Below are 14,360 nucleotides of genomic sequence, written 5' to 3' on the forward strand. Positions count from 1 at the left end.
TCCTCTTTTTTTTCCTGTAGTCCACAATCATCTCCTTTGTCTTGGTCACGTTGAGGGAGAGGCCAATAGAATAGCCTAAACTTTTCTACTATAGTAGATTGACATAGGCTAGTGATTTTGCTGTTTGTTACTTGTCTTGTTGGCTGAGGAAAAGTAAATGTGGACTGTAATTTTAACATGTTCAAAGAGCACATCACAATTCGGTAAGAAGGACCGCACATCGTTGCATTCTCTACTTGCCTGTTCTGTTAATATAAATTACCATATTCTAAATGTGATTTCTGTCATTCTGAGCACTGTGGATGTATGCCCTAATCAGGTTACGCACCCAATGCATATGGGTCCGGTAAATCTCTAAAATGTCTGGTAAATTAAAATGTTGCCGGGCAAATGTCCAGCGTCACATTTTCCTAACGGAAACCCTGCTGCCTACTGGGCTGCTGCAGACTGTAATACAGGAGAAAGTGCTTAGTGGGCTTGCTGGTAGCCTATTGTTAAACCCCCTAACAATATACTTATGTTGTGTTCTTTTGAAAAACGTTAGGTTTATAGGAGGAGCTGCAGTACTGTACATTCTATCCACCATAGAAATCCTGAACTGTTGGTTCATCTTATTTAATGTCTATGGTTTCCACAAACTAGTTCTTATTTGTGAGGACAAATACAAAATATTCCCAAATCCCTAAACTCTGCTATATCATGAGCTAAGTAGATCCGTCTGGGATAGTTAGTCAGAAGGACTATTTGATGCTTTAATGCTGATTCAGCCTCAGTCCAACCACCTGTTGCCCTCAGGGGAAACCAACGAACCAACGTCTGGAAACAAAGATGTATGCAAATGAACCCCAATACCAGACGGGACAGTCAGTTCTTGGTTGGTAGGATGTTGGATGTTTTGTTTTCTCCCAGACTGATGAGTCAGTAGAACGGCCCTGCTGTATACAGCTGGCTGTTTCATTAAAGGAGGAGTCAGTGTATCACTGAGAGGAAGGAAGAGATAGAGAACAGGGGGAGGGAGAGGAGAGACTGGGTGGGAGAGGACAAAGAGGGGAGGATAGGGTATTTGCATGTGTTTTGCATTGTGCTTGATGTTCAAATTGGTAAATGTTGCGAGTAATGTGAGGTGAGAAATGTAATGTGTAGAGATGAGGGTAGGTTAGGTAGTCTCTGTCTCAATAGACTACTATCAATGTCCCAAAGGAGAGATCTAGCCTACCTGCTAAAGTCACAGCCTCCTCTTACCTCCTCTGGGAGTGTGAATACAGACACATAGTGTCTGCGCTGACGCCTATTGGCCTAGTGGAAGGTGTAAATAAAGCCTGTCACCTCTAGAAAGGAAGAGGATGACAAGGCCAAGAGTTATATTTAGCTGGTTGAAGCTTTGCAGATGGGAATTAATACAATCGAGCAGACACATTATTTTATGATGAGGAGTTGCAATGGTCTGAACAAGGGCCTAAAATTAATATCCGCCACCCGCCAAATGCGGGTAGATTTTAGCGTTAGCGAAAATCAGGGCTTCACAGTGCGAGCATTTCACTCGCATTTGTGAATAAAATAGTCAAGTATGATGACATTTACAGTGGCTTGCGAAAGTATTCACCCCCCTTGGCATTTTTCCTATTTTGTTGCCTAACAACATGGAATTAAAAGGGATTTTTTGGGGGTTTGTATAATTTGATTTACACAACATGCCTACCACTTTGAAGATGCAAAATATCTTTACCACATATTCTCAATTGGATTGAGGTCTGGGCTTTGACTAGGCCATCCCAAGACATTTAAATGTTTCCTCTTAAACCACTCGAGTGTTGCTTTAGCAGTATGCTTAGGGTCATTGTCCAGCTGGAAGGTGAACCTCCGTCTCAAATCTCTGGAAGACAAACAGGTTTCCCTCAAGAATTTCCCTGTATTTAGCGCCATCCATCATTCCTTCAATTCTGACCAGTTTCCCAGTCCCTGCCGATGAAAAACATCCCCACAGCATGATGCTGCCACCACCATGCTTCACTGTGGGGATGGTGTTCTCGGGGTGATGAGAAGTGTTGGGTTTGCCCCAGACATAACGTTTTCCTTGATGGCCAAAAAGCTCAATTTTAGTCTCATCTGACCAGAGTACCTTCTTCCATATGTTTGGGGAGTCTCCCACATGCCTTTTGGCAAACACCAAACGTGTTTGCTTATTTTTTTCTTTAAGCAATGGCTTTTTTCTGTCCACTCTTCCGTAAAGCCCAGCTCTGTGGAGTGTACGGCTTAAAGTGGTCCTATGGACAGATACTCCAATCTCTGCTGTGGAGCTTTGCAGCTCCTTCAGGGTTGTCTTTGGTGTCTTTGTTGCCTCTCTGATGAATGCCCTCCTTGCCTGGTCCGTGAGTTTTGGTGGGCGGCCCTCTCTTGGCAGGTTTGTTGTGGTGCCATGTTCTTTCCATTTTTTAATAATGGATTTAATGGTGCTCCATGGGATGTTCAAAGTTTCTGATATTTTTTTATAACCCAACCCTGATCTGTACTTCTCCACAACCTTGTCCCTGACCTGTTTGGAGAGCTCCATGGTGCCGCTTGCTTGGTGGTGCCCCTTGCTTAGTGGTTTGCAGACTCTGGGGCCTTTCAGAACAGGTGTACAGTGGGGAGAACAAGTATTTGATACACTGCCGATTTTGCAGGTTTTCCTACTTACAAAGCATGTAGAGGTCTGTACATTTTATCATAGGTACACTTCAACTGTGAGAGTGAGACACTTCAACTAAAAATCCAGAAAATCACATTGTATGATTTTTAAGTAATTAATTTGCATTTTATTGCATGACATAAGTATTTGATACATCAGAAAAGCAGAACTTAATATTTGGTACAGAAACCTTTGTTTGCAATTACAGAGATCATACGTTTCCTGTAGGTCTTGACCAGGTTTGCACACACTGCAGCAGGGATTTTGGCCCACTCCTCCATACAGACCTTCTCCAGATCATTCAGGTTTCGGGGCTGTCGCTGGGCAATACAGACTTTCAGCTCCCTCCAAAGATTTTCTGTTGGGTTCAGGTCTGGAGACTGGCTAGGCCACTCCAGGACCTTGAGATGCTTCTTACGGAGCCACTCCTTAGTTGCCCTGGCTGTGTGTTTCGGGTCGTTGTCATGCTGGAAGCCCCAGCCACGACCCATCTTCAATGCTCTTACTGAGGGAAGGAGGTTGTTGGCCAAGATCTCTCGATACATGGCCCCATTCATTCTCCCCTCAATACGGTGCAGTCGTCCTGTCCCCTTTGCAGTAAAGCATCCCCAAAGAATGATGTTTCCACCTCCATGCTTCACGGTTGGGATGGTGTTCTTGGGGTTGTACTCATCCTTCTTCTTCCTCCAAACACGGCGAATGGAGTTTAGACCAAAAAGCTCTATTTTTGTCTCATCAGACCACATGACCTTCTCCCATTCCTCCTCTGGATCATCCAGATGGTCATTGGCAAACTTCAGATGGGCCTGGACATGCGCTGGCTTGAGCAGGGGGACCTTGCGTGCGCTGCAGGATTTTAATCCATGACGGCGTAGTGTGTTACTAATGGTTTTCTTTGAGACTGTGGTCCCAGCTCTCTTCAGGTCATTGACCAGGTCCTGCCGTGTAGTCCTGGCTGATCCCTCACCTTCCTCATGATCATTGATGCCCCACGAGGTGAGATCTTGCATGGAGCCCCAGACCGAGGGTGATTGACCATCATCTTGAACTTCTTCCATTTTCTAATAATTGCGCCAACAGTTGTTGCCTTCTCACCAAGCTGCTTGCCTATTGTCCTGTAGCCCATCCCAGCCTTGTGCAGGTCTACAATTGTATCCCTGATGTCCTTACACATCTCTCTGGTCTTGGCCATTGTGGAGAGGTTGGAGTCTGTTTATTGAGTGTGTGGACAGGTGTCTTTTATACAGGTAACGAGTTCAAACAGGTGCAGTTAATACAGGTAATGAGTGGAGAACAGGAGGGCTTCTTAAAGAAAAACTAACAGGTCTGTGAGAGCCGGAATTCTTACTGGTTGGTAGGTGATCAAAAACATATGTCATGCAATAAAATGCAAATTAATTACTTTAAAATCATACAATGTGATTTTCTGGATTTTTGTTTTAGATTCCGTCTCTCACAGTTGAAGTGTACCTATGATAAAAATGACAGACCTCTACATGCTTTGTAAGTAGGAAAACCTGCAAAATCGGCAGTGTATCAAATACTTGTTCTCCCCACTGTATATATACTGAGATCATGTGACAGATCATGTGACACTTAGATTGCACACAGGTGGGCTTTATTTAACTAATTATGTGACTTCTGAAGGTAATTGGTTGCACCATATCTTATTTAGGGGCTTCATAGCAAAGGGGGTGAATACATATGCACGCACCTCTTTTCCGTTATTTAGAATTTTTTGAAACAAGTAATTTTTTTTATTTCACTTCACCAATTTGGACTATTTTGTGTATGTCCATTACATTAAATCCAAATAAAAATCTGTTTAAATTACAGGTTGTAATGCAACAAAATAGGAAAAACACCAAGGGTGATGAATACTTTTGCAAGGCACTGTATAGTAAAATAAATGCTGCAGTAGCAGTTTTCAAAGTATTTCTGATGTTTTGTTTCATAGCTGGTAACTTAATCGCACAAAGTCAAAGAACTTTGAATCCTATACAGCCTGTCCCACTTTGCTCTGCAACACTGCCTGGCGCGAAGAGCTGTGAAAGATTCATTTTTAGAAGTGCTGCGCACAGGCATAAAAGTTGGTCTAATTTACTTGAAACGAAAGTCTTCTGAAGTGAGACTTTGTCCTTGTGTTTCTTGGCTATTTACATTGTTTTGTTCACAAGCTAGGTTGTTTTTCAATGTTTGAGTTTCAACTGTTAGGGAAGTGTCACGTGAATTTCTATCTCTAATTCAACCTAAGCTTTAATCATTACCAGAGGTTGTAAAGTTCTTGTTTTAATCATCAATGATTCAAGGTCCACAATCCACAAGTAATTATCGGTATATTTATTCATGGGGAGCTCTGGCGCTAAAAACACATACATACTGGTTTTATACTTCTTGACAAACAAAGGCACTATGCTCCTCCCACCTTTAGGTGGCTTTCTTAAACAGTTTCCGCCTTCCCCCTTGAATGGTTAGTACCGCCCCCTCTGTTAGTGGGTTGACACTACATGATAATTCTAACATTTATACTGTGTTTGGGGTGAAATCTTTTAGTCATTATTCTTAAAATCCAAATTAATCTAACAGGAAGAGAAGACAACGCAGCTAAAAGTCATACTCAATCTCACAGGCACAAACATGACCCAAGTCACATTACCACGGTAACCTCCCGCTCTTAAAGGAGCAGGTGAAAATTTGTCTGATCTGTGATATTTTGGTTAAAAGACTCAGGTCACAAAAAATGAAATTAAACAATATACCACATCACTTCTTACTAGTCATACATTTATTGTTTTAGAAACATTTGTATTGTTTTGTTGGTGTAATTTTAGCAAAACAATTTATTTTGGCTGGTAAGAAAACTGAGTGGCTGGTAGATTATTTTTTTTTTATCTACCTGCCACAGTGGCGGTGGACCAAAAAGTTAATTTTAGGCCCTGGTCTGAACTGACAATGGGTATCATTGGGCAGGCTTTTGTTCAAGCCCAGCAATAACTACAATTCAAGTAATCAAGTAATCATGGTCTTCAAATTCGCCAATTTTGATTACTGTGTTAGAGCTGGGTTGGAACAAAAGCCTGCACACACTGCAGTCTGTCAGCACTAGAGTTGCCCATCCCTGAACCTTAGCCCCTGTCAACATGCCAAGTGAAACAAATGAATGAGGGAACTGATGGATAGATGAATGAAGGGATGAAGTGAATGAGTGTCGAGAACAAAGGAGAGCAGGTATAGGATGAATGGTGCATTGTGGGAAGGCCATATCGCGTGTCGGAGTGATGCAGCGTGGGTATTCTGTTACAGACCGGGTCAGAGGGCATGCATTAATAAGTCATATAGCTTCTGTAAGCTACGGACCGGTGGCTATGTAGCATAGGTAGGAGGAAGAACATTAACGTTCTGGATGATGAAACTGTGTGTGTGTCTGTGCTCTCTCTGTGTGGTGTCGTTCCCCACTCCCAAAGTGATAGAAGGCAGTTTTAAGCATCTGTGATAAGGACCATGACACATGACACTGGTCTATTTGTTGTTATGTCAGCCTGTGGCCCTATGGCCCTGGGAACAGACCTGGCTGCTACTCCCATTGACACCAGCTGTCTGATGCGCAGATTACAGCAGTGGGCTGTAGAGAATGTGTGGAAAGATGGGTAGAAGAATGGAGGTACACTACCGTTCAAAAGTTCAAAATTATGTTAGCACAGCTGAAAACTGTTGTACTGATTAAAGAAGCAATAAAACAGGCCTTCTTGAGACTAGTTGAGTCTCTGGAGCATCAGCAATTGTGGGTTACAGGCTCAAAATGGCCAGAAACAAAGAACTTCCTTCTGAAACGCGTCAGTCTATTCTTGTTCTGAGAAATGAAGGCTATTACATGCGAGAAATTGCCAAGAAACTGAAGATCTCGTACAACGCTGTGTACTACTCCCTTCACAGAACCCTTCTCAGTTTCTTGGCAATTTCTCGCATGGAATAGCCTTCATTTCTCAGAACAAGAATAGACTGACGAGTTTCAGAAGAAAGTTATTTGTTTCTGGCCATTTTGAGCCTGTAATCGAACCTACAATTGCTGATGCTCCAGAGACTCAACTAGTCTCAAGAAGGCCTGTTTTATTGCTTCTTTAATCAGTACAACAGTTTTCAGCTGTGCTAACATAATTGCAAAAGGGTTTTCTAATGATCAATTAGCCTTTTAAAATGATAAACTTGGATTAGCAAACACAACGTGCCATTGGAACACAGGACTGATGGTTGCTGATAATGGGCCTCTGTTCGCCTATGTAGATATGCCATTCAAAATCTGCAGTTTCCAGCTACAATAGCCATTTACAGCATTATCAATGTCTACACTGTATTTCTGATCAATTTGATGTTATTTTAATGCACAAAACAATTGTTTTTCTTTCGAAAACAAGGACATTTCTAAGTGACCCCAAACTTTTGAACGGTAGTGTATATTACATTTACATTTTAGTCATTTAGCAGACGCTCTTATCTAGAGCGACTTACAGTTAGTGAGTGCATACATTTTTCATACTGGCCCTCCGTGGGAATCGAACCCACAACCCTGGCGTTGCAAGCGCCATGCTCTACCAACTGAGCTAAAGGAGGACTATATTTTTGTAGTGTAGTTCTATTACTGTATGCAGAGAGAGGCAGTGTGTGTGTATAATTTAGTGGTGTGGGATTAGGTCATGGATAGCTATGAGACCCACACCACACGGTCCACACCACAACAACACAGCAGCCAGTAAGTGACAGCTGAGCGAGGGAGGGGCTTACTGGACCAGGTGGCAGACTGGCCAGAAAACAACATAAAGGCTCTCTGACATCATATCCACTATTCTATTCTTATCCCATTATTCCATTCTCATACTTCTATTCTAGTTATCCGCTACCTTAATCTATTCATATCTGTAGCCCTTTCACTACAGGAACACCTTATGTAACCAGAACCATGCCTAACCCGCCTAGGCATACACACACACACAGACAGACAACAGTCAACAACAGTATCAGGGAGAACAATTGCATACTAGAAATTGTTTATTTTACATGGCGTCAATAGCCCCTGGAAAGAAAGTCTGCAGTGAAGTGACTAGCCAGTGTTTGCAGTAGGCCTATTTCTTTAAGATGGCATCCCCATTGTTAGGGTGTTTCCATAGTTCCACAGCAGGATGTGTGACTTGTCTCCTGGGTAGGAGCTAGGCCCAGATGTTAGGCGAAGTCTATATCCCCTCTCTATTGGAGAATGGATACCTCAGCACTAAGGTCATGTCTAATTTTGTGGGACTGACTGAGTAGTCTCCCTTTATCTTGCCATTTCTCCCTCGAACACACTCTCTCTCTCTCTCCGTCTCTCTCTTTCTCTCTCTAACTACTCTCTCCCTCCTCTCTATCTAACTCTTTCTCTCCCTCCGTCACACACACTCAGCATACCGTTTGTTGGCTGATGTAAACCACTCAGGTCCCTTGAGGCATGCTGTTGATTACTGTGTGTGTATGCTTGCCTGCGTGCATGCATGCGTGTGGCATGTGTGTGAGAGAGCGCCCATACAGACACATTGAGATATTAACATATGAGTGAGTGTATGTAGTCTTCCAGTAAGCAAAATTAAGTGAAAATACGTCTAAAATATGTCTTTCCAGACGTTTAAATCGGGTTGATTTATTCATTTTCAGTTCTGAATGTTAAGAAGACTTAATTTACAGAAATTGAAAATACTTATTTTTTGGTCATTGATTCTATGGCTAAATATCAACTGCACATACATTCATACTGAAGTAAGCATTATATCACAATTTTTAAAATCCATTTAATATAGGGAAGTGGAGCAAACTGAAGATTGCAACATAGAATATTTGTTATTGCTCCCATCTGTCACATGCACTTATGTTAGCTTTCTTAAAAGCTTTAAAACTGTCTCTGACCCTTTTTTTCAATTTTCGCCTAAAAGGACATACCCAATTCTAACTGCCTGTAGCTCAGGACCTGAAGCAAGGATATGCATATTCTTGATACCATTTGAAAGGAAACACTTAGAAGTTTGTGGAAATGTGAAATTAATGTAGGAGAATATAACACATTAGATCTGGTAAAAGATAATTCCATCATCTTTGAAATGTAAGAGAAAGTCCACAATATAATATGGCAGTTTAGAAGCAATTTAGATTTTGGCCACTAGATGGCAGCAGTGTGCGTGCAAAATTTCAGATTGAGCCAGTGAAGCATTACAATACGGGACTATTTTGTATCAAGTCGGCCCAAATGTGCCGAATTGGTCAATTGATACATTTTCAAGTACATAACTATAGAGAACATACAAAAATGATATGGTAATACAAAATGTAAGTTTACACACTCCCAGGAATGTCATACATGATGGCTCATTAGCTTATACACTAACTTTCACATATCTAGATGGCCGAGCGGGGTGGGTGTGGAGCCAGAGACAGCAGGGGTTCAAACTGTAGAACCCAGTTCCTACATTTGAATATAAAAATGTATTTTATCAAACAAAACTATGCTACATTTTATCTCTCGGACCCTTAAGATGACAAATTAGAGCAAGATTACTGAATGTAAGTACATGATTTTCCATCAGAGGTGAATGTATCAAACTAGTTGCCGTGATACGTTTTTTGTTGGTGTGCACTATCCTCAAACAATAGCATGGTATTTTTTCACTGTAATAGCTACTGTAAATTGGACAGTGCAGTTAGATTAACAAGAGTTAAAGCTTTCTGCCCATATAAGACATGTCTATGTCCTGGAAAGTTTGCTGTTACTTACAACAGTAATGCTAATCACAATAGGGCACGTTTGCTCAACCGTCCCATATACGGGACACCGATCCCGTAGAGGTTAAATCCTCAATTAATCACTATTTGTATGGTCTTAATTTCTCGATGTATCAATGTGCGATAGTTTGACTTTCATTTATTAATCCAATCCCTTTGTTTTATACTGCTGGACGGGCACACCATATTTCCCTCTGGGATAATATATGAATAAAAATGATTGATTTGACCTTTGCGTAACCCCTATTGACCTTTGTCCCCTCTGTCAGATCTCCTTGGCTACGGAGCGTCTGGGGCCTCGTCGTGTGGAGGGGCTGAGGAGGGAGGATGAGGAGTGGACGAGGAAGGCTCACGCTGCCGTCCTCTCCATACAGGACCTTACCGTCAAGTTCTTTGAGACTACCGCCAGGGCTCAGAAAGGTACATTTACATTTTAGTCATTTAGCAGACGCTCTTATCCAGAGCGACTTACAGTTAGCACATACATTATTTTATCAAACCCACAACCCTGGCGTTGCAAACGCCATGCTCTACCAACTGAGCTATATCCCCTGCCGGCCATTCCCTCCCCTACCCTGGACGACGCTGGGCCAATTGTATGCCGCCCCATGGGTCTCCCGGTCGCGGCCGGCTACGACAGAGCCTGGATTCGAACCAGGATCTCTAGTGGCACAGCTAGCACTGCGATGCAGTGCCTTAGACCACTGCGCCACTCGGGAGAGTACACACGCACACACACACACACACACTCACACACACACATAAAGCCTTTTCACACTGGCATTGTTCTTAGCCCCGGGATATCTTAGCTCCAGGCTAGACTGGCCCTGGGCTAGCTTAGCCTGTGTTCACACAAGCATTTGTTAACCCTGGGCTAAGCTTTAGCCCTGGGCTAAGGATTCACACTTGAATTCCAAAGCCCTGGGCTAACGGACAAACACAACATGCGACCAACATCTCCGACACATGATCCAATATTATAAGCAATAAGTCATTTATTAACACAATATTTCCCTGTGCTTCTGGCCTAGCTTTTGATTTCCGACAATGATGGTTTGTATAAACATTGCTGTCTGCCTGTCCGACATCGGAAACAATGTTTCACTTTTTAAATTATATCTCGCCCCTGTACAGAGAATGCAGTGAACGAACGAGACATCAACTTTTCTGATCCAGGCGAAATCATGCAACAATATTATTATCATAGATATATGCAATTAAATGTCAATAGAAAAGCTATGAAAACAGAGGAAAGTTGAGTGTTTGCTGCCCTTCTAGCTGTAGAGTTTGTAGCTTTAGTTGGCTAAGTGAGAAGACCTTAGCCAGCCTGCATAGCAACCATTTTTGTTAGGCAAAATGTTAGGATTAAATAGTATGAATTTACTTCTCATAATAACGTGCAGAACGTATTACAGGCCTCACGAGCAAATGTAAATTAAGTGGAAGTTTCGCTTTTGTGATTGGACAGTGATCATTCTAGGTGTTGTTCTTGACCTAGTTTCACACTTGCTAGTTTGGCACTGTTTTTCTGGGGCTAACCCCGAAAAGTCGATGCTAACCCTGCTCCGAAGCAGGACCAGCTAGCCCTGGGCTAAGGTTGGTGCTAGCCCACCTTAGAATGTGCAAGTGTGAACACTCGCTTAGCCCCGAGCTAAAATCTCCCTTAGCCCTGGGCTAAGGTGTGAACGCGCCTATAGAGAAACACACAGAGAAACACATAAACACACACAAACTCTGTACAGACAAACTCCAGAGCCATGAATTATCCACATAGCAGATCAGCCCATTAACCAACACTCACGCAGTCAGACCATAATCTCCAGGCTTTAAACTGCTCTCCCAGAATCCCCAAACTAACCATAACCCAACTATCCACTGGCTCCACACTGACTACAAACTCTATAACTATCCCCCAAAATGTTTTTATCTCCAGTAAAAAACTTCTAGCCATTGGCTGCTAACAGCTGAGAACTGCTAGCTAACTGGCAAGCGCAAAAACAACTTAGGCAGGACAGTCCCCTAGAAATCGGAAGATCTCCCTCTAGTGGTGAAAGTAAGAACTGCCGAAAATGCACAGTCAGAAGAGAATAAGTATTCTGTCAATTAAATGTTTTGTAAAAGAAAAATAATAGAGGCATACTAAGACAAAATAAATGTGACACGGTGTGTAAATGATAACACATTAGTGCAGGAAATGAAGAAATTGATTAAAATGCTGGAAGTGAATGCTGGAATTAAACTATTAACTATGCAAATAAGCAAAAGCTGTGTGCACAAAGGAAATAGACGCCTGGCTCAAATAGAAGCCAGTCTCTAATAAGCGCCTGTTGTGTTCTGTGATTTAAGCAAATAAACGCCCAAGCTATTCATTTAAGTTTTACAGTAATTGTTCTGTGGGTGTGTGTGTTGCAGCGGTGTACGAGCGGATGCGTGTGGACCAGAGGAAGTTTGGCAAGTCGACGTGGGCTGTAGCCGTGGACCGCATGGAGCGTCTGCAGTACGCTGTCTCCAAGGAAACGCTGCAGCTGATGAGGGCCAAGGAGATCTGCCTGGAGCAGAGAAAACACGGCCTGAAAGAGGAGGTATAACTACTTTATTACAGTACTACAACTAATACTATTACTATACTACTACTGTTATTATAGTAAAAAATAGTCAACTGATGAGGGCCAAGGAGATCTGCATGTAGCAGAGGAAACACTGCCTGAAAGGGGATGTACTGATAATGCTATATAGCATTTTTCAAGATGCTCAAAGCACATTGTATTGGGGAACCACGCCTCATCCACCACCAATGTGTATCACCTACCTGGATGATGCCACAGCCGCCATGTTACACCAGCTATCTTACTACACATCAGGTACACCAGGGATGGGCAACTGGCGGCGGCCCGCGGCTCCCCTTTTGAAGGGCCTCGGATCAATAAAACTAAAAAAACTCAGTCGGGTCTCAACTTACTGTTGCAACTGCGGCCGCTCATGATGAGTTCAGATATTTTGTGGCCCCCACCCCCATCAAAGTTGTCCATCCCTGAGGTACACAATACTCTGTCTCTCTGTCTGTCTTTCTGACCATCTATGTCTGTCTGTCTCAGATGCAGAGCCTGCAGGAGGGAGAGAATGCTATGCAGCGGTTGGACCAGATGGAGGCGCTGTACTATGAGCTCCAGCTGCAACTCTATGACATCCAGGCTGAGGTGCTGCGCTGTGAGGAACTGCTGCTCAACGCCCAGCTCACCAGCCTCCGCAGACAGATCACGGGTAATACTATACACTTTATACCTGTTACTGCTAAGGAACATTCAGACTAGGAACTGCTGCTCAATGCCCAGCTCACCAGCCTCCGCATACCTATCACTGGTCCATAATAGTACTATACATCTATACCTGTTACTGTTAATGAACCCTTAGACCTGTTCTAACTGCTCAGCTCCAGAGCCTCTGTAGAAACACTACTAGTGAGGTTTACTAACAGTGTAGCTCTCTGTGCCCTTCCCTCCCCAGAGCGGCAGGACGAGGTGGTGTACTATGATGCGTATGAGAGTCCTGATGCAATGCGGGGGGTAGAGGACCCCTCTGCCCCTCTTCCCCCACTCAGAGACAAGCTCAGCCAGCTGCAGCAGAGGACCAGACAGCTAGAGGCACGCAGGGGACGCATCACCGCCAAGAAGGCCTACCTTAAAAACAAAAAGGTAATAATCAACCAATCACACGCTTAGCTCTGGACTTAATAACAAATCAAAGCTAAGCAAGCCTACTTGACCAATCACACGCTAACCTCTGGACTTACTAACCAATCAAAGCCATGAAAGCCTACCTCGAGAACAAAAATATGTAGAAAAGTAAAACCAATACTTCAATCCTCCTGTAATGTGTTGGCTGTAATATGTCTTGTTTATCTATAACCAGGAGATCTGTATCATCAACCACAACCAGAAGATACAGCAACGCCAAGGTAGTCAGGACGACCAGATCCATCAAGCACTGCAACAGGTACACTGATATGTTTCATTAGTGTTTGTGTTCATTCAGTGTTACAGGGATGACGGTGAATAGAGTTCCTCATCCTATCTGTGTTTCTCCATAGCGAGGGGAGGAGCAGGAGGAAGAGGAGGCGAGGAGTAATGCCAGAATGAGTCTGGATAGATCGAGAACTCTGGACAGACTACGCATTTTCAAACAGGTGAGAGAACACAGTTACCTCTGAATAACACACTCTAAATCTCTCATGTTGAGTACATCTTAGGTTGACGATGTGTTTAGACTCGGGCCATGTTGTAACTGTTGGTTCTCTGTCTGTTGCAGCGTTTCCCTGGTCAGGTGACTTTGAAGTCCAGCAGACTGCATATGTCCCACGGCCACTCCCGGAGGAAAACCACCTCTCCCCTCTCCCCAACGAGGAGGCCTGAGACCCTGGCTGCCAGTGTCCAGACAGACACCGTTGACCTCCCTGAGCTCTCTGTTCCACCCTCTGATGCCTGTGGTTACCAGAGTGTCTCTCTACCCCCGCTAGGGGGCGCCACTGGGCCTCGCTCTGCCGTCTCCTCTCTATCTCCCCTCTCGGCACTCCCCTCCTCTGCCCCTCCACCCCCTCCCCCTCCTCCTCCCCCACCCCCTCCTTCCTTAGAGGACCTCTCCAGTGAGGGAGGGGAGCGGGCTCACCCCACTAGCCCAGTCCGGCAGTCCAAGGCTGGGTCGGATTCAGAGCCTCTCCCCCTGGCTCCCTTCTCCCCACGGTTCTTTGACAGCAGTCAGCTGCAGACAGCCAGGAAGAAACTGAAGAAGACAGCCACGCTGGACTCCTCACAATGGAGGAGAGGTCAGACATGACAACATACTGTTACCTGTATTTTAAAGGAATATATCAAAATTATAACTTGACTAGATTTTTTAC

General features: G+C 43.6%; 1 protein-coding gene across 1 annotated transcript in view; it reads left to right on the forward strand.

Moving 5' to 3' along the window:
- The window catches only part of LOC311127664 (junction-mediating and -regulatory protein-like), a 76,112-nt gene that overhangs the window by 59,251 nt on the left and 2,501 nt on the right, over positions 1-14,360 (forward strand). The window contains exons 3-9 of the mRNA XM_084159524.1: positions 9,736-9,886; positions 11,879-12,048; positions 12,562-12,727; positions 12,971-13,158; positions 13,376-13,459; positions 13,554-13,649; positions 13,772-14,285. Coding sequence (XP_084015650.1) covers positions 9,736-9,886; positions 11,879-12,048; positions 12,562-12,727; positions 12,971-13,158; positions 13,376-13,459; positions 13,554-13,649; positions 13,772-14,285 — 1,369 coding nt within the window. The remainder of the gene's footprint in view (positions 1-9,735; positions 9,887-11,878; positions 12,049-12,561; positions 12,728-12,970; positions 13,159-13,375; positions 13,460-13,553; positions 13,650-13,771; positions 14,286-14,360) is intronic.

This window comes from Coregonus lavaretus, assembly GCF_964263955.1.
Source record: "Coregonus lavaretus genome assembly, chromosome: 4".
Taxonomy (NCBI): Eukaryota; Metazoa; Chordata; class Actinopteri; order Salmoniformes; family Salmonidae; genus Coregonus; species Coregonus lavaretus.